Consider the following 19,675-nt stretch of genomic DNA (forward strand, 5'->3'; position numbering starts at 1 on the left):
GGTCATGGTGGCGGCTGCAGCATCTCTGGTCATTTCGGCGGCTGCAGCGTCTCCTTCTGCCCTCCTGTCCTTTTATTTCTCCTCTCTGCTAGTCCCGCCTATCTTTCCTGCCTAGCCACGGCCGATCAGGTTTTATTTATTTATCAATCAGAACAACTTGACATACAGACCATCCCCCAGCACAGCCAAGTGCAGATCATCTCAAACACCTGCACTCAGGCCCATGGTCCTAATCATCCTCTATACGGACCTGCTGGGTAACGCCACAAGGAACCCAAGAAGGGCTCCCACAGGACATACAAATCATCCCACAGCACTTCCCCTTTTCTTTTTTTTTTTAAAAAAGAAAGGTTTTAACTTTTACACATCTCCAAAGCCAGCTTGGTATATTTGGGAATTTGGGCGTAGCTTCTCTTAACTACTTCCTGCTGGAGGGGGGCGCTGTATCTTATGGGGATGCAAAGAATATTTAAGGATCATGGAGTAGTCTGTGAGGCTATATCGTCTGAGCCAGTTGCCTTGAAACAATTCTGGATGTTGAATCATCTGGGCCATGGTGTCATCAGAGACCTTTCAGGGGGTCTTGGCTGGTCAAACCTGATGTATCTTAATCTGGAACAAATCCACAGCCTCTGGCTTTCTGTGGAAACAAAAGCAGAGTCTCCTTTCCAAAGTAACACATCCTTATATCCAAATTTTAAAGTCAAGATATCTTTAATATATACATATTGGTTTAACTCAACATCTTTTACGATCAAATGTTTTTCTGCAGTTAAAAATCCCAAAGACAATATAATCCAAACTCTCTGTGTGATATCCATCTTTACATGGCTTATTTTTTATATTACTTTTACTTTCTCTTTAAAGACTTTATTTTTTTAAACTTTCTATTTCTTTATATAACTGTCTATGTTCCTTTTCCTCTCTCTTCCAAGCCTATGTACATTTTTACTCACATTGTAAAGCATTTAACGTCTTGTTCCATCTGAATCTGTCTTATTGCAAACTTATTGCTTTAAACGTTTTACCGACGTCACCGTTCCTGGAGAACTTACCAACGTCACCGCTCCGTGTGTTGAGTTCTGAATCCTCTTTACCACCACGCGAGGATTCTTCTCAGATCACACTTTATTGGAGCGCCTCTTGGTTAAGGGACTTTGTCTTTAGTATTTTTTTTTTCATAACACTGGCCTTTATCCCTGTTCATTTGTCCTTTTTCTTTAGTCCCTCTTTTTTTTTTTTCTTCCTTTTTTTTCTTTAGCCCTTTTTTTCTTTAGCCCCACGTTCGGGCGCCAGATATAGATGTAACCAACCGTCCCACCAAATAAGAAACACAGAAACAATGCGAAAGAGAAAGCCGAGAGGTCAGAGCTCAGAGCCAAAATCTCACCCTTCCGCCTGTGGTGTCCCAGCCTCCCGAATGAGAGCCTCTATTTCCCGTCTGTTCGTCTATTTAAAGAGACAGAACAAGCCACAGCTATCTCACCTCACCAGTTCCTCAGCTGGTCCTGTTTCCTCAGACTGGAAGCTTCTGTGTCCTCATCCCAATAGCTCTCAGCTGAACTGTGTTGCTCCAAAGCCTGAAAGCTTAACCAGCCACATGCTTCTAGTTCTGGTCCTCATGCCTTATATATCTTTTTGCTTTCTACCACCACTCCCTGGGATTAAAGGCTGGCTTTCTGGGATTAAAGGCATGTGTCACCATGCTTGGCTATTTCCAATGTGGCCTTGAACTCACAGAGATCCAGAGGGATTTCTATCTCTGGAATGCTAGGATTAAAGGCCTGTGCCACCACCGCCACACTCTTGCTATGGCTCTAATAGCTCTGACCCCCGGGCAACTTTATTTATTAACATACAAGCAAAATCACATTTCAGTATAATTAAATTACCACCACAAATGTATAATCTGTTGTTACCTTAGTAGTACTAAAGATATTACTGTTTTCCATGAAGTATTTTCTTGTAGGTGTTTTAAAACAGCAGGCTTTTGGTATATAATTTGTCACTGTGCTGGTTTTCATTATATAAACTTTATGACTGTTTTTGCAGACTGAAGCAGAAGACGTGGATGGTAGCTCATTATCACGACAGCATAGTTCTGGCTCACTGCTGCCTGTCTCATCTGAGTAAGTATTCATTACTGTCTGTTGTTTGTTCTGAAAAAAATGAACTTTAATTGAGGGATAATGAAGTATTTCTCATGGAAACATCCACATGATTCTTGTACCCACACAGACCTGAGTGCTAGCCTAGTTGTGATGAAAACCCCTGATGAAAGCAAAGGGTTTATTTTGTCTCACAGTTAGAGTGGGGAGGTCAAGGCAGCAGAACTTGAGGTGGTCATGTTCCATAGTTATGAGCCAGAGGAGAGCAATGAGTGCCTGTGTTTAGCTCCCTTTCTCCTTTGTATACAATCCAGCAGCCAGCCCAGGGATTGGTGCCACCCACAGTAGGCGGATCTTACCACCTCATCTAACCTAATTGAGGTCATCCAGAAGCAATCTAGCATAGATAATCTCTCACAGATATACATGGAGGCTTGTCTCCTGGGTGATTCTAGAGTCTGTCAAGTTGACCATAAGCGCTAGTCATCACGTGTGCTCACTGTCCTGTTAGGGACATGTTATTGGTTCTCTTCTAGGCCTCATGAGTGAGCTCTTCTGTCTGGTGATCACAGATGGATCAGTCAGTGCTAGTGATTGCTGGTAGAAAATAGTGGATTTTTTAGAGATTAAAAAAAAACATAGTTTAGTGCCCAGCTTTATAAATGAAGCAAACAATTGGCTGTTTTTACATTCAAAACTGCTATAGAATAGTTCATCATAGTTTGACATTTTTAGTTGCAGTACCAGTTTTTAAGCTTTTTTTATATATAGTAAACTACAGTTATAGGTAGATTCATCTGAAGTTTATACTAATTATTTTTTCTTGCTTTCTGAACAGGAAAGATATGATTCGCCAAATGATGATCAAAATATTTCGTTGCATTGAACCAGAACTGAACAACTTAATTGCATTAGGAGACAAAATTGATAGCTTTAACTCCCTCTACATGTTAGTCAAAATGAGTCATCATGTGTGGACTGCACAAAATGTCGACCCTGCTTCTTTTCTAAGTACTACATTGGGAAATGTCTTAGTGACTGTGAAGAGGAACTTTGACAAATGCATTGTAAGTTGTAAAAATTAACTCAAGGACAAGTCACTATGCAGAATGGCTAATTATTTAATCTAGGGTCTAGTGTTCCTGACCCCCAAAGCTATGAAGTAGGGAGTTGGCACCAGCCCATTTGAGCAGAGTAAGTTAGAGGGTTTGGAGGGACAAGTAGAATCTGCAGCACATTCATGGGAACAGCTTCTGCCTCAGTGACCCACTGGGTCCTGATGACTCAGTTTCCTGATCTGTGACCTGGGATTTAATGAAACAATTGAAAGGTATTTGGATTTATTATTATTATTATATATTCTAGTAAAATTTCTTTATTTTAATTGATAGTTTAAATTATTGTAGTTCATTTTAATTAATAGGATGCAAAGTTTAATAATCACACTCCTGGGTGGGCATGGTGGCACATGCCTTTAGTCTCAGTAGTCAAAGGCAGAGACAGGTGGATACCTGCCTTGTCCCTGTCCTTCAGGAATGGCAGAATGATATACTGATTCTACTTGGAATACAGACTTGAAGCTCAAAATCCCTGATTAAATCATCTTAGAAAGAAGTTCCATTCTTCTCCTTGCTTTTGTTTTCAGAATACAGTGCAGTGTAGGATGTTTCTATCAGGAGAGGTGTTCTCCGCTCACCCTGTTGCAGTTCTAAGCAGCATCTGTGGTGCCTTCCTTGGGCATTGCGTGTGCCTTTGGTCATCGCGTGTGCCTTTGGTCATCTGTGCTTTCTAAGTTAATTGACTTTTCTCCCCTTGCTTTCTGCCTAACTTTAGAGTAACCAAATAAGGCAAATGGAAGAAGTCAAGATCTCAAAGAAAAGTAAAGTAGGAATTCTTCCATTTGTTGCTGAATTTGAAGAATTTGCTGGACTTGCAGAATCAATCTTCAAAAATGCTGAACGTCGTGGCGATCTGGACAAAGCCTACACCAAACTAATCAGAGGAGTGTTTGTTAATGGTGAATTTGTATGGTTTGTTCTAAAGAACGTTATGGCTCTTCTCTAGTTTCTGGGTAACTCTGTTGCTGGGTGCAGACGAGCTCACTGTTTTTAGTGGTCTGTAGTCTGAAACTGAGCATCTGTGAAATGTGAAAACTGAGCAGCATGGAAGCTGCTAATCCCATCAGGAGCCACTCTTGTACCAGGCTCCTGGGCCTTATTACTGTGCAGAATTGAAAGGCACTTTTCAAATGTAGAAAATGGCCTTGTTTCGTTTGCATTTTAATAAGGGTCTTCTGGGTGCTGGGCACGGATGTCTGTAGTGCTTACAAGTCAGTTCGCTGAAACTTCATTTTTTTAATCTGTAACACAGGGAGATTAGCTGTGTGCTGGCCTGTGTGAAAGCCCACTCAGTTAGGGACATTTTTGGATGTGTTATTTAATTTGAAATTGTCTGATAACTTAACACTCAATGATTTCAAAAGCAAAAATTGAACAGGAAGTTGAATCATGTCGTATTGCATATAACACTTTGTTGTGAAAGGAAAGGGAGAGGGGCGTGGAAAAGTTTGTAAGTAGAAATGTTACAAATAATCTTCCCCTTGATTTAAAAGTATTTTCTAGTTTTTGTAAGTACATATGAGCATATTTTATTTTAGAATCACATAAAACAAACAATGTGTATGGTTTTGTAAGTGACATTCTTTAGTGTACTTTTCCATGCACTGGAAGCTGCTTAACTTCATAATCCTGTTATCTTTCCTTATCCAGTAAAATAGATTTCTGTCTCATTTTTTTCTGTTGCTTTGATAAAATACTCTGATAAAAAAAAGCAACTTAAAGATTAATTCACGTCACAGTTGAAGGTACAGTGCAAAGCTGGAAGCAGCTGGTCACATACACCCATAGTCCGAAGAAAGTAGCACTGAGTGCATGCATGTTAGTGTTTGCTTTCTCTGGCTTACACAGTCCAAGATCCCCTTCCTAGGGAATGGCACCACCTACAAGGGGCAGGTCTTCACACCCCGTTAATGTAACCAAGATAATCACCCACAGCCATGCCCCAAGGCTCACATCATTCTAGATTCTGCCAAGCTGACTGTATTAATTAATTAACCATTATAATAACTACAATTATTTTAATGACCACGTGGTCTTCTATTTATTACTGTTTACTTACTGAATATGCCGTTAGTATGTTTTAGTTTGTTTCCAGCTGGAAATGAAATTGGTGGTTCAAAGATTTATGTGTATATTAAGGTTTTGCCAAATTACGGTGCAGAGAGCTTATACCAGTTTAATGCTCTGAGCATTTGGTGAAAATTTCCATTGCTCTGCATGCTCTACAACTGCTAGGTATTACTCCCTATTGTCAGTCTCTATCCCTTGCCAGACCAGTCAGCTGGCTCTAAATGATCTAATTTCATTGTACTTTGTGGTTTTGCTCCTGGTGTCCTTGTAGGAGTTTTCAAATTTTCTGTCACCTTTTTCTTTCAACTCTTGTGTTGAAGTCATTCTTTAGAAGGCCGAGCTATCACAAACCTTTATTTTTAGCTAGACATATTTTTGTTGATGCTTATGTTCCTGTTACTGCTTTTTATATTTAAGTAATTGATCATTTTAGACTCTAGCCATGATGTTGATCATCCGGCTGCCCTAACATACCAGCTATAATTCATAATTCCTCCACTGATTTGAAAAGTCACCTTTAGTCCATGCTGCATTTCCAGGTGTGCAGGGTATTGTCTGAAGAAGACTGTCCGGGGGCTCTGAAGACCTTGCAGTGCAGAGGAGTGTATTTAGTCCTGAACGGTTTGACTCATATCAGAAGGTGTTCTTTGTTTTTCTGCTTCGATTTTAGTGGAGAAAGTAGCACATGAAAGCCAGAAGACCCCCAGGGATGTCGTTATGATGGAAAACTTCCACCATATTTTTGCAACTCTGTCTCGTTTGAAAATCTCATGTCTAGAAGCTGAGAAAAAAGAAGCCAAGCAGAAGTACACTGATCACCTTCAGTCTTACGTCATTTACTCTTTAGGACAGCCTCTTGAAAAACTAAACGTAAATATATTTTCATTTGGTCTTTTCCTGTTTTTGAATCCAATAACGTACAGATGTTCTGTGTCCTGGCACAGAAGGAGGATGAAAGACTTAGTTGTTGAGGCTGCCAGTGTGCCAGACATTAATAGATGTTCTATGTATGTAGTTTCTTCTAATTCGTATAAACAGTGATGCACCCAGGTGTGGAAGCCACTCTGCCTGGATTATAATCCTCACTGCCTGGAAAGCTGAAACAAGAGGATTGTATGTATGTTCAGTGCCTGCATGGACAACTTAGCAGAGCTCCCTCAAAGTAAATAGTACATAAATTGAACAGTGATATGATCTAAGATATTGTTATCCCATTTTACAAATTTAGAAACAAAATCAACTTGAGGGTGAAACTTGACTGAGCTTTTCCCATCGTTTTCTTCATAAATGGCCAACTTTTACATAGTTCAGGGGACGATTTCAAAAACTTTGTCAAGATAAAAGAAAAGAGCCAGGCATGGTGGCTCATGCCTTAATCCAAGCACTTGGGAGGCAGAGGCTAGGGGGATTGAAGGCCAGCCTGGTCTACAGAGTGAGCGCTAGAATAGCTACAATAGGGCTACACAGAGAAACCTTGTCTTGGGAAAAGAAAGAAAGAAAGAGAGAGAGAGACAGAGACAGAGAGAGAAAGAAAGAAGGAAAGAAAGGAGGGAGGGAGGGAGGAAAAAGCAAGAGAGGAAGGAAGGAAGAGAAGAAAGGGAGCGACTGGGATGAAGATTCAGGGGTAAAGTGTTTGCTGAGTTTCTTATGTCCTCGTAAAAGCATGCTGTAACCCCAGCTCGGGCACGTGGAGACAGGCAAATCCCAAGTCCTCACTGGCCAACAAATGTAGCCTAAACAGTGAGGTCCAGGCTCTGTGAGAGATCTTGCTTCAAAAAATAAGGTGGAGAAGCAATTGAGGAAGACATCCACCTGGCCTCCACACCCACCCACATACGTCACACACAAGATTAAAATATATATATAGTATGTTGCCTTTCTTTTCTTTCCTGACTTGAGTCATTTCTCTAAGCAAATGATAAATAATAAAATCAAGAAGTGGTTCTTTTACCAGGTATAATGATTCGTGTTTGTAATCCCATCCCAACTTGCAGGAAGCTAAAAGAGAGAGACAGAGGAAACCCCAAGTCTATAAACATATTAAATGGGAAATGCAGCATATGAGATTGTAGTTTTGTACGCTCACATTAAAGAAATAGAAGGAAATCCAGAGTGTCAACAACAGTTACTCCTGAGTAGTATGGTAATAGATGATTATTATTTTAGCTTCCGTGCACTTACATCCTTTAAACCTGGTTTTTAAAAGGTTCAGGTGATAATATAAGAAGCTCTTAGCCATTACTGGTTTTCCTTTCCTTGAAGCATTTCTTTGAAGGCGTTGAAGCTCGAGTAGCCCAGGGCATACGGGAGGAGGAAGTGAGCTACCAGCTTGCGTTCAACAAGCAAGAGCTTCGCAAAGTTATTAAAGAATATCCTGGCAAGGAGGTGAAGAAGGGCCTTGATAACCTCTACAAGAAGGTTGACAAGCATTTATGTGAAGAGGAGAACTTACTGCAGGTATGCATATCCCCGGCTTCAGACCCGGGCTTCTCTCCACATGTGCTGCACGTGCTCCATTTTTAGTGCCTAGAAGAGTTCCCTAGCCCAGTGTGGGGTGCACGCCTGCAGTCCCAGCACTTGGGACACTGAGGCACAAGGACCAGGAGATCAGGGTCATCCTAGGCTGCATAGTGAGCTTAAGGCCACCCTGAGCTACACCCTGCCTCAAAAAAGGGAAACAAAAGTAGAAGACAGGCCAGGGTGGAGATTGTAAGGAAGACAGGAGTCCTTGTGTAACTCCTTCTGTTTTAATGTTGGTGTTTTTCGAAGGTGAGGCATTGCTTCTCTGTTTGACTGGGGTCTGTCTCATTGTTTTTGGATTGCAGGTGACTGTAAATGCAGTATTGCTTACTATGGTGCAGGGGCTCTGAGTCAGGGATGGAGCTAGAAATGGATCTCTAATCCGGATCCAGATGAGGGATGAGGCTGCGCAATGTAGGGCGCGTTACTTGACTGCTGAGCTTCAACTTTCCTTATCCCAAAACTGATGCCTCTCTCGTGGGCACCGCTGTTTTATAGATAAGAGGATAAGTGCTTGAGAGGCGGAGTAACATGGCAGCAAGCCTCGTTCAAGTGCAGCGGGGCCAGATTTGAACAAACTGAAGCTGTATGCTTTATAAACTATGCCAAAAGACCCAGAGGTGGAGATTAACTCTAGCTTCAGCATCATAGAAAACTGGGGAACGGCCACCCACTTCCCAGGGGAAAACCGCGTGCTAATGAGTGGCAAGTGTGGTGCTCAGTGGAGGAAACGGCACAGCCAAGGGATGAAAAGCAAAGGGTGTAATAAAGATGGGAGGTAGTGACTGGTCTGCCATCGACAGGAATGGAGGCTTGAGGGGGCTCACGAGAGAAACCCCGGAAGAGTTTGACATTCCCTCGGGTGACATGCTGGGATCTGATCATAGTTCCCACCCTCACCTGGTCCTCAGGAGACTTCAGTTACTTAGTGCTGACACAGAGTGAACCTCGATGAATTTAAGCCCTTGTATCATTGTGTGTCTTGCTCATGACAGACCTGTCCTAAGTCCTCTGCCTTATTCCCTGGGTTAACTTAGGAGGAAAGAGTGCTGTTATCCACACCTTGTTTACAGATACCAACTTGAGGCCTACAGGGCCAATGGCATATAGTGGAGGTCACCAATCTTTTTAAGTAGAAGGACTGAGGGTACTATCTTCAGAATGCATGTTCTTAACTGCCAGGTTCTTAGATTCTCTCTGTAATCTCTATGTGTGATACTGTAACCCTTCCCCTCACAGTTCTCTGGCCTTCCCTTCCTGTTTGTGATAGGTGGTGTGGCACTCCATGCAAGATGAGTTTATCCGCCAGTACAAGCACTTCGAGGGCTTGATCGCGCGCTGCTATCCTGGGTCCGGAGTTACGATGGAATTCACTATTCAGGACATTCTGGACTATTGCTCCAGCATTGCACAGTCCCACTAAATGCGCCTCATGAAGGAGAAAAAAGAAGCGAACACACACTCTCAGTTCACCAACACTACAGAGAACAATGAAGCATTCGAGAAGGCGGACTCAGACCTTTGTGTGTTCCGAAGTGTCCGGTAACTGCGTGGTGCTCTGCTCCGGGTACTTAGGTGCAGAGCGGCACCCGGGGGTCCGTTTTCTTTGACCTCCAGGTGATGTTCGCACTTAAGCATTTATCTCGTCATGAAACGCCTTCGGCACTTGTCAGCGACAGGGAGGCCATTTCCCTTAACTGCCAGCTCCTGTGTCTGCGAGCGGCTGTTCTGGGTGGGACGGTCGGAGCAGGCCAGCACTCACGCTCACTGGTTGCTAACCAGTCACGGAACTCTGAGAGCATTGTACAGTGTTGTTTGTCCTTGTCTAACCAGTGTGCATATGGGTGAGGGGGCTGAGAGGGCGCTCAGTTACCAGCCTGGGTTTTAAGGGGTATGTGGCTCTGTATATTAAAAACAGTTTTTAAGTTGATATTTGGAAATAGTCTTTGGTTTTTATATATCGTGCATATAAAAACAAACTTACAGAATCTGTGTATCAAAATTAATTGTGAGGCCTTATACCAAAGAACACTTAGAATTCTAACAATAAGAAAGTTAATAGAATAATGAGAAAAAAGTCGTTTGTCATAGCTTCAGAGATGGTTTGTATTTAGGAGTGACTATTGGAATGTGTACTGTGGGCTGAACAACCGAATTCCATCAGCAGTAGAGCAGATGAATATAACTATGTTCACTTCGTGGGACAGTGAGACCAGAATGAAAATGTAGATAAAGGCCAGGAAAATACTGCCAGGTGACAAAAGGCATCACCAGGAACATCCGTCTGTGCTGGGATTCTTTTAATATAAAACTTGAAAAACAAATTAAGCCCTTGTGGTTTGGGGTTCCAAGTGGAAAAGCAGGGGATAACTGCAAAATAATGAGCGTGAATCTGGGAGGGACATGGAGGATTAAAAAGTCTTGTGGTTGCTGGGCGGTGGTGGCGCACACCTTTAATCCCAGCACTCGGGAGGCAGAGCCAGGCGGATCTCTGTGAGTTCAAGGCCAGCCTGGGCTACCAAGTGAGTTCCAGGAAAGGCGCAAAGCTACAGAGAAACCCTGTCTCGAAAAACCAAAAAAAAAAAAGTCATGTGGTCACACATGCCTGTCATCCTAGCACTTAAGAGGCTGAGACAGGAGGATTGCTGAAAGTTCATGGCCAGCCTGAGCTGCATAACAAGTACCAGGCCAGCTGGGATTGGATAACACAGTCTCAGATAACTGGGTGGGGGAGGGGGTCCACATGGTAAGGCACACAGACTTCATTGTATTGTGGTATTATTTACACATACACACACACACACACACACACACACACACACACACATATCCACTTGTACCCTGTGGGTGTTCTGTCAGTTCAGTGTTTACATTTCTAAACTCAAATTCATTTGTGTGTATATATACATACATACTTAGTAATACAAAACGTGGGCTTTTAAAGATTAAAAATTTAGAACAGAGAGATGCAGTGATTTGTTATTAGTTAATAGAAATGGAGTTCCATACATGAAACTCTCTGAGTGCTGGACTTGCTTTCTCTACTGGTAGCAGATGATAGGATGGATGGATAGATAGATTAGATAGATAGATAGATAGATAGATAGATAGATAGATAGATAGATAGATAGATAGATAAATGAGATATACATTGATAAATATTCGTACTATAATACATCTAAAAACCAAGTGTATCTAAACCATATGAATGGATGAAGGCTAATTTTAACTGGTTGTCTGGCTCTTCTCTAAGTAAAAACTCCCATTCCCTGTTTTTCCAGACCTTATAGAACAATACTATTATTTACTAGAAAGAAGAAAGTAGAACTTTTAAGCATGTACCTAAAAAATCATGAGAGAATTCTTGTATGTGGATGAAAAATAGCTGAGGACATTATTACATTATTATTATTATTATTATTATTATTATTATTATTATTATTATTATTTTAAGATTCATTTATTTATTATGTATACAGCATGTATGACTGCAGGCCAGAAGAGGGCACCAGATCTCATTACAGATGGTTGTGAGCCACCATGTGGGTGCTGGGAATCGAACTCAGGACCTCTGGAAGAGCAGTCTGTGCTCTTAACCTCTGAGTCATCTCTCCAGCCCCATTACATTATTATTTATTGCATTATTAATACATAATATCAGAGTGACATGAACAAAGTGAGATTATCTGTCCTTTGCTTTAGATCCTGGGTACTAGTGCCTCTCAGAATTTAGTATCCCTGCGGAGCACCTAGCCAGCATGATGAACTGGGCTTTGCATAGTCCAGGTCTGCAGTTTGAACAGTCTCTAAGCCGTTCCAGTACTGCTGTCGTGCTGCCCACAGTCAGGTGCAAAGTGTCACAGAGCAGTCAATCCTTCCTCTGAACAAGTCAGGACTATGCCATTTCTCCCTCGGGACAGCTGGCTTTTGTACCAGCAGTTTAAGCAAGGCCCCCTAGTTATTGTCAGTATACTTGTGCTCATAGTGCTCACTTACCTAAATTTCTGAGTGATATACTTCTAAGTGTTATTTGGGGCAATCCTCCTTTTTAAGAGAGGAGTCGGAAAATGGTGGGGTGGGCAGAACAGGGCATAGGGACACATGGAAATAGGAGGTGCTAGAGGCAACAGACTTAACAGACAAGAAGCAGTACCAATCTGTGGGCAGTAGAAATGTTGGAGAAGGCAACTCCAGACCATCTCAGCTGGCATCCCTGCCCATCTGGACTTTGTACAATGTGGCATCTAGAAGGTGGGTCTCTTTGCTAATTGCCTGGAGGAACAAGTAATGAGGAAGAACCTGGGAAATCGATGGGTTGTGCTCTGTCTGCATTTTGTACTAGTCTCCATTTAATTCCCAACAGCTTTTACTGGTCCCTTTCATTTCACTGCCCTGTTCTCATGAGCACCTGTTGTCATCCCTCGTGACACTTGTCATTTTGAGACATGTTGACTTGGGGTTTTTGCTGTTTACTTGTCTCCTGGTTCATCACCAGCTTGGTATCGAGGGTCAAGGCTGCCCCCACGAAATCATTATCTGTAGCACTTAACTGCTTATTGGGTCCTGAGTTTAAAAGTGAAAGGTAAACAGACAGACATTCATGGAAGGGGAAAAGCAGGAGTGTCCTTCATAGAGTCTGCAGTGGTGGACACAGCCACAATCTCCACTGAGGTTCCAGGTGGCGGGAGGCCCAGCCTGCCCCGCCTAAGATCCAGTGCTTAGTGTGCCGCCTTGCTTTAAGTGTGCACACTGAGCACTGTGGGCAGTGGCCCACTCGTGCTGGGAATCCTTGTAAGGAAATTACCCTCAAGGACAAGAAAATGTGCCCTGCACGTAGTTCTTAACCTATCCAGCAACCAATGGATTCTGTGGCTGACTCAGGCTGGCCTGCCCGTTAGAACCACCGGGGAGATTTGTGAAGCATCCAGTTCCATCTTCAGACAGTGTTTCCCTGGCTGGGCGGTGGAGTACAAACTGGCATTTTTTAAACATTTGCCCATGATTTTCATATGTAGCAGGTTGAGAGCCAATGGCTTGTGCCAATCGTGATTATTACATTTGTTGGGCATTTTTCTACCCCAGGCAATGGAGAGGTCTATTAGTGAAGACTGGGCAGCCCCAGACCCTGTCTCTAGAAGAACTTACAGAGGTATATGTAGACAGGCCCTCTTCCAATGAGCACATATCTGAATTTTACAGGAGACATCATTCATTTGAGATCCTCCTTGGATTTGATTCATCCTAAGAACTAAGGTTCCTCTGCTGCCTCTTAGGCTCTCATATCTTTTAAATGATTCCTTGCCCCTTAGCCTCGGATTTGGTGCTGTACCCAGTTCTTCTGCTGTGTGAAAAGTTGTATTTCCCTTCATTGGGAACTTAAAACTTGAGTTACTAGAAAGAGCTAAACTGTCCTCCTGTTTTTTACCATAGTGGGTGCTTTCCAGGTCCCGGGGGAAATACTCATCCCAGTGCTACTCTCCATAAAGACTGGACACATGACTAATAATCAGGACAAGGCAAACTGTCCACTGCTCACCGGGGACCTAATCTTGAGCAGAATGGCACTGGATGGAAGGGATATATGTTGTGGTCATATATTGTGTACCCTAGTAAATTTGCCTGAAGATCAGAGAACAGAACAAGCCACTAGATTAAACATAGATGCCAGGCAGGGGTGGCACACACCTTTAATCCCAGTACTTAGGAGTCATGCACCTTTAGCACTCGGGATCCATCTGGATCTCTGAGTTCAAAGCCACCCTGTACTACTGGAGATTGACTCAGTCTAGGAGAGGAACAGAGCCAGGCAGTGGTGGCACACGCCTTTAATCACAGTACCTGGGAGTCATACACCTTTAATCCCAGCACTAAAAAGGAAGTGATATGGCTGGGTGGAGAAAGGTTTATAAGGTATGAGGAGACAGGAACTAAGGCTTTTTCAGCTGGAGCCCTTTTGGTTGAGGACTCACAGACATTCATTAAGAGGATGCATGGAGTTGCCAAGGTGGGCTGTGGCTTGTTCCTTTGTCTCTCTGATCTCTAGGTAGATTTTATTAGAGTACACGATACATCACTACAATTTGTGGCATCAATCATTCCAGCAGTCAGACCAAAACAGAAATGCCATGATGACAAACCCCAGAGTGGCCGGGGTTTCTATGCCTCCCACAGTCAGGCCCGTCATTTCCCTTCGCGTTCCTGGACAGTCTCCCTGTCTGAGGTAGGAGGGAGTTGGGAATGCTCCAGTTAGATGAAGTTAGTTTCTGAACCTCCTGACCCAAGGACTCCAGATGATGCAGGCGCAAAACACACATATACACAAAAACAAACTGAGACAGTAAATAATCGACAACAAATGGATGATAGACAACACATGTTGTAAAAGTTCAGGATGAGATATCTAGATTTCTCTGGGGTCTGATGAAGTCAAGGAAGATTCTATAAAGGGAATGAGTTGCTGTCCCCCTGTTGGGAACATCTATAAAAGATCAATACAGTTTAGCACTAGACTAAGAACTCAGGCTCTGACGTCAAAAGGGAAGTGAGCTTAAAATACGGCTTTTAGCAGGCCATCTGAGCTTGTCCAAATGAACAAATTAACTGCTTAATGTCTTAGTTTCCTTATACATGAAATGTAAGCAATTATGCTTATTTTTGCAAGTTCACAGCAAAAGTGAAATCAGATAGTTGTTAAAATCTCCATGTAAAAAGCCATGTGGCTTCACATACACATGACCTCAGTGCTGGGTGAGAGGGAGGCAGAAACAGGATCGCTGGGGTTTACCAGCCATCTAGTCTAGCCAAAATGCAGTGGGTGACTGTCTAAAAGAAGTAAGGTGAAGCCGGGCGGTGGTGGCGCACGCCTTTAATCCCAGCACTCGGGAGGCAGAGCCAGGGGGATCTCTGTGAGTTCGAGGCCAGCCTGGGCTACCAAGTGAACTCCAGGAAAGGCGCAAAGCTACACAGAGAAACCCTGTCTCGAAAAACAAAAAACAAAAAACAAAAAACAAAAAAAAAAAAAAAAAAAAAGAAGTAAGGTGAAGTATGAGAGAACAGGGTACTGGTCCTGGATAAGACACATTATATGACAAATCGGCATATATGTAAATTGACATGTTAGCAGCAGACTCTTGGAGAAAGGAGGCATTGGAGCAAGAACTTAGGTACTGGTAGTTGGCATAACAAAAGTTATATTTTATTATGCTGAAGGTCTTCACACAAGGTTCACAACTCCCAAGTTCCTAAATATCACCCTAAGCCTATGTCCGCAAGACTGCTCACCAATGCAACATTGGTGTCTTAGCTGAAAGTCCGGTCCAGTCTCTCACAGTAGTCTTCAAATTGAGGGTCAGGACCCTGGGGGAGACGCTCCAGCTGCAGGGAAGATCAAGGAGGTATCTCTCCAATGTCTCCGGCAGTCCTGAAGAAGTGAGGAGCCATGTGTCGCTCTTGGTTTCTGTTATATACTGTCAAGTGGGTGTCATCGTGTGTCTGGTTATCTTCAGTAAATAGTGTCACAGGGCTCTGGCTTTCAGGTGCAGCCTTGAGTGTAGTGGAGTTCTTGACTAAGCTATTTCTATATGTCTAAAAGGCTTTTATTATTATTATTATTATTATTATTATTATTATTATTATTATTATTATTATAAACGCAGGAGGGTTCTCCTGTCCCAGACCCCAGCATGTTTATTTCAAGTATCCCCCAGGGCCCCTTGTCCTTTGGGGGCAAATAAGTCTCCTGGGTGCTAAGAACTTGGACTTGGGTGTCTTGCGCCGATGCACGGAGAGAGATGTGTTCTGCCCAGAACTCCGGCATGACTGAGCAGTGCTGCCTCCCCGTTGGTTTCCGAGGGATGCAGGAAGCACCTGACTTGCTCATGCTATCTTTCTTGTTATTTCTTCATTTACTTGGAGCCTCACTTGAGAGGAGATACTACTCCACCTGGGACTCTCAGCCCAGAACTCCAGCTGGCTGCTTCCGTGGGGTTTTCCTGATCTGTTCCTTCTAGATGATGTAAACCTCAATTTGATGATGTTACCTTTGGTTTGCACTCTTGAACAGGCTACTCTAGTTGTCTCTGCTAGATGCTTAAAATTATTTTTAATTATTTTTTTTGTTTTGTTTTTTGTTTTTTGTTTTTTGAGACAGGGTTTCTCTGTGTAGCTTTGCGCCTTTCCTGGAGCTCACTTGGTAGCCCAGGCTGACCTCGAACTCACAGAGATCCGCCTGGCTCTGCCTCCCGAGTGCTGGGATTAAAGGCGTGCGCCACCAACGCCCGGCTATTTTTAATTATTTTATGTGAGTACTTTTCATGCAAGTATGTATGCCTGATGCCCATGGAGATCAGAAGAGGGTGTGGGATTCTTGGAATTAGAGTTATGGGTGGTTGTAAACTATCTCATGGATGCTGGAGCTCTGAACTCAGGGCCTCATGCTTTTGTTCATATAGCAAGCACTTTACTGAGACATCACGCCAGCCCTCTGCCAGATGTTCAAACCTGGCCTTGTTTGTCTGCATTGTATTCTGTGAAAAGCCATCTCTGTTCCCTGAAAATCTCTCCCTCCAGCCCCTTCCTAGCAGCACATGCCTCTCCATTCCCATTGGTCCCATTACTCATTCCTTAGCCCCTGGAACTGGCAGGGTCTCTACTTCTCTAGGCAGAAAAGACCTCCCCAGATCCTTTCTTATCAGGGTTTAGTTGCAGACAGCAGACACTCAAGACCTTTTTGAAGGGAAGTCTTGCAAGCAGATTGCAAGAGGCTCACAGAATTGCTGGGAAAGGCTAGTAGAATAGATTCCAGGCAGAAGCTCTTAGAAACAGCTCCCAACTGTGGGGACCATGCTCCTGCTCCGAGGTGTCCCCAAAGCTCCAGCACTGAAATCAGCTCTCATGGCAGGTGCAGGTCTGGTTAAGGGAAAAACAGATTTTATTCTGAAAAGCCCTGAGTAAGCATCCTCACCTAAGACTACCCTCCACTCAAGAGATATCTATTGAGTGGTTTTCCTCAAATCCCTTCTGCCTTGCCTTGAGATGAAGAAGGGAACTTTCTCAAACATGCTAAATGGATTCTAATATTTTGTCATACTTGCTCATAAACCCCTGATTGTGTCTGATACTAAACTGTAACTGTTCCTAGCTTCTTTACCAGTGATTGCTCTAGGGTTAAATTCCATGCCATTCTGTCCAATAACAAGAACTCAAGAACTCAGCCAGAGAATGCTGGGAGACATTGTCCTCCCTGGTGAGAAAAGAGAGGCCTATAATATATTTGTATATATATTTTTTAATCTTTATTCATGCTGGGCAATCTCTGCCTCTGCCTCTCATTTCTTATTTTGGGTACCCTTGCATGGAAACCTGCTTTTTAGAGTTTTGACAACCAATTTGTGACTGTAAGACTAAGGGTCCAAGCTAAAACCCACTCACTGAGGAAAGAGGGAGACAAGTGGCCTTTGATGCTGCCACTGAACTACTCAAATTAAGGCGTGCTGCCGCCAGGGATTTTGACAGGTGTGTGCATGGTGGGGACAGGGCATAAAATGCTTGTTACTTCACCAACTTCTAGGCCTTCTGACAAATCTGTCTTTGTTGGAGGCAGACAAACACATTTTGGCCGATATTTATTTACATTGAGTCCTTGGAACCTGTGATAAGAAAAAGAGGGATGCAGGGAGGGTCCTCCATTGGCCTGGTCCACAGTAGCCCAGAGAACCAACCAATCACATTGCAATTATCTCAGCTTTTGTCCAGTTTCTACCAAAACCCTATAAAATCTTAGACGAGGAAGTTCAATTCCTCCCAGTCTTAGGTGTTTCCAATTTATGTATTTCTATTTTTCTTTAATTTCTCAATTTCTGTAATTCTTAATAAAGCTTGTTTCTGCTTTGCATATGCCCGTGAGAGTACATATCTCTAATCTTCATGGGTATGAGAAGTAAACCTGGAGCTGCTGTCTTAGGTTGGTCTTTGGTGATCATGACTGTCCAGCACCCTAGGTCTTTGGTTCATGCACAATTGGGCAGTGAGAGATCCTATCACACTCAAAACTCCTGCATCAAGGATGACAGAAATAAATGTAGATATTAAAAGCCTATGAGCTACAGAAAGAGGACCACGTATGTTTCTTCACGGGAGACTATAACATGTCTGTTAAAAAGGCCAGTCTAATACTAGTCTGGGTTGCTATGCATGGAGAATTCTGTGCAGATGTATCAAAGGAAATAAATATATCCTGGTCCTCAGCTCAAATCATTTCCAGGGACACATTTTAATAAGAAAACTAAGAAACTGGAGTGTCTCTACTCCAGAAGATATAGCCAGATAAATAATAGCTTTAGAGCCCGTGAGGAGAAACTGGAAATTACAGTGCTGTTCTGAAGGGTCATCGTGAGCATGCTCAGAACAAATTATGAGCACTTAAAGGGAAGTTGATGTCAGCTGCACAAAAGAAACTCTTTTGACCAAAGATGATCAGCAATGCAATGGGTTGCTTTGAAAAGTGGAATTTGGTTGTCATGGAGATGTTTCTATGGCAACTACCATGGACATTTTAGGGGAGAGGAAATCTGTACCCTATTTAGTAGGCCGATCTAATTGACCTTTGAGGATCCTGGAAATTATGTCCTCGAAAAGTTTAATTGATCTTTCTCTGAATAGTATCTGTGTGCCCTGTACTTCAGGGCGCACTTTTGTAGTGGTCTGCATAATTCACAGTTGCTTTAATCTTCAGAATTCAAGTCAAGGTGCTCGCATTTGATGACTTTTGGTAAGTCATGAAGGCCGTGTGTAAAATGCGGATGCCCACATTAGTGACGGTTTAAGGTGGCTGTGATGGGATGGCACAGTGCTTGTTCAGCGTCCAGCTGTGTAAGCCAACCCTCAAACAACCTCACAAGCACTAACACACTCTAGCTGCAGTTGAATTGTTTGAATCGTAGCATATTGTCTCATCCATCCTTTTTTTCCACGTGGCTACCCCTCTTCCACACCTCAGTTTTCATTTGTGTGCTGTCCTGATTGAGTCAGGAAGCATCCCTTCAAAGGCTCGGCTGTGAAAGGTTTAACTTCCAGGTGATGGGCTTTTAAGGAGTGATCAGCTCGTGAGGGTGCTGACCTAGAAAATTTTCCCTGGATGGATTGCTGATGTGATGGCATCACTGAGATGCGGTGGAAACTTTCCAAGGGAGAGCTTTATCGGAGGAGGTTGGCTGTTGGGCTGTGTTCCTGGGGGCTCTAGCTTGTCCTGGGCTCCGTCTTTTGTTTCTATTTGCTTTCTGGCTGCCATATGTGAGCATCCTCTTCCATCACATGCGCACACTGCCACCACAGGCTAAGACTTCTGAAATTTCAAGTTAAAATTCAAGTTTTCCTCCTTGAAATTGTTTCCCTCAAGTATCTGTCACCGCGATGAAAAAGCGACAGATGTGCATGTCCATCCTTTTCAGGGGTTGATACAATAGACACTTTGCAAGCTGTATTTTCAGGCTGTTGCCTAGATTAAAATTATTTTTCTAATATATTCTGCTCTCAGTCATCTTATTATCAATTTGCAGAAATGAAGTGTATTTTAGGCATATGGTATTAGTTGTAAATATTTTTCTAGCTTATTCTTGGTCATTTGGCATGGAATGTTTGACATGTAAAAGGCTTGCTCTTTGGTTGGCTTTTTAATTCAGTAATATTTATCCAGTTTTTCATTCCCCCAGAGCCTCTACACTTACCTCTATTCCTTCTCAATCCAAAAGGTGAAGAAGGACTGGTTCTTTGCACTAGCATTTGAGGTGTAAATGCTCCCATGTCTTTGTAGATATCAAATGAAATTCCTATGTTACCGAGATGCTCCGGCCCTATCCTCTC

The 19,675-nt window shown here is 42.9% G+C and overlaps 1 protein-coding gene across 7 annotated transcripts in view; it reads left to right on the forward strand.

Moving 5' to 3' along the window:
• Exoc1 (exocyst complex component 1) overlaps nucleotides 1-9,756 on the forward strand; it is a 46,772-nt gene extending 37,016 nt beyond the window's left edge. For all 7 annotated transcript variants that reach the window (XM_028856330.2, XM_028856473.2, XM_028856551.2 and 4 more), the window contains 6 exons: nucleotides 2,053-2,129; nucleotides 2,947-3,175; nucleotides 3,942-4,125; nucleotides 5,967-6,166; nucleotides 7,559-7,753; nucleotides 9,087-9,756. In XM_028856330.2, coding sequence (XP_028712163.1) covers nucleotides 2,053-2,129; nucleotides 2,947-3,175; nucleotides 3,942-4,125; nucleotides 5,967-6,166; nucleotides 7,559-7,753; nucleotides 9,087-9,239 — 1,038 coding nt within the window. In that variant the 3' untranslated portion in view covers nucleotides 9,240-9,756. The remainder of the gene's footprint in view (nucleotides 1-2,052; nucleotides 2,130-2,946; nucleotides 3,176-3,941; nucleotides 4,126-5,966; nucleotides 6,167-7,558; nucleotides 7,754-9,086) is intronic.
• The last annotated feature ends 9,919 nt before the right edge of the window (nucleotides 9,757-19,675 follow it).

This window comes from Peromyscus leucopus, chromosome 10 (genome assembly GCF_004664715.2).
Source record: "Peromyscus leucopus breed LL Stock chromosome 10, UCI_PerLeu_2.1, whole genome shotgun sequence".
Lineage (NCBI taxonomy): Eukaryota > Metazoa > Chordata > Mammalia > Rodentia > Cricetidae > Peromyscus > Peromyscus leucopus.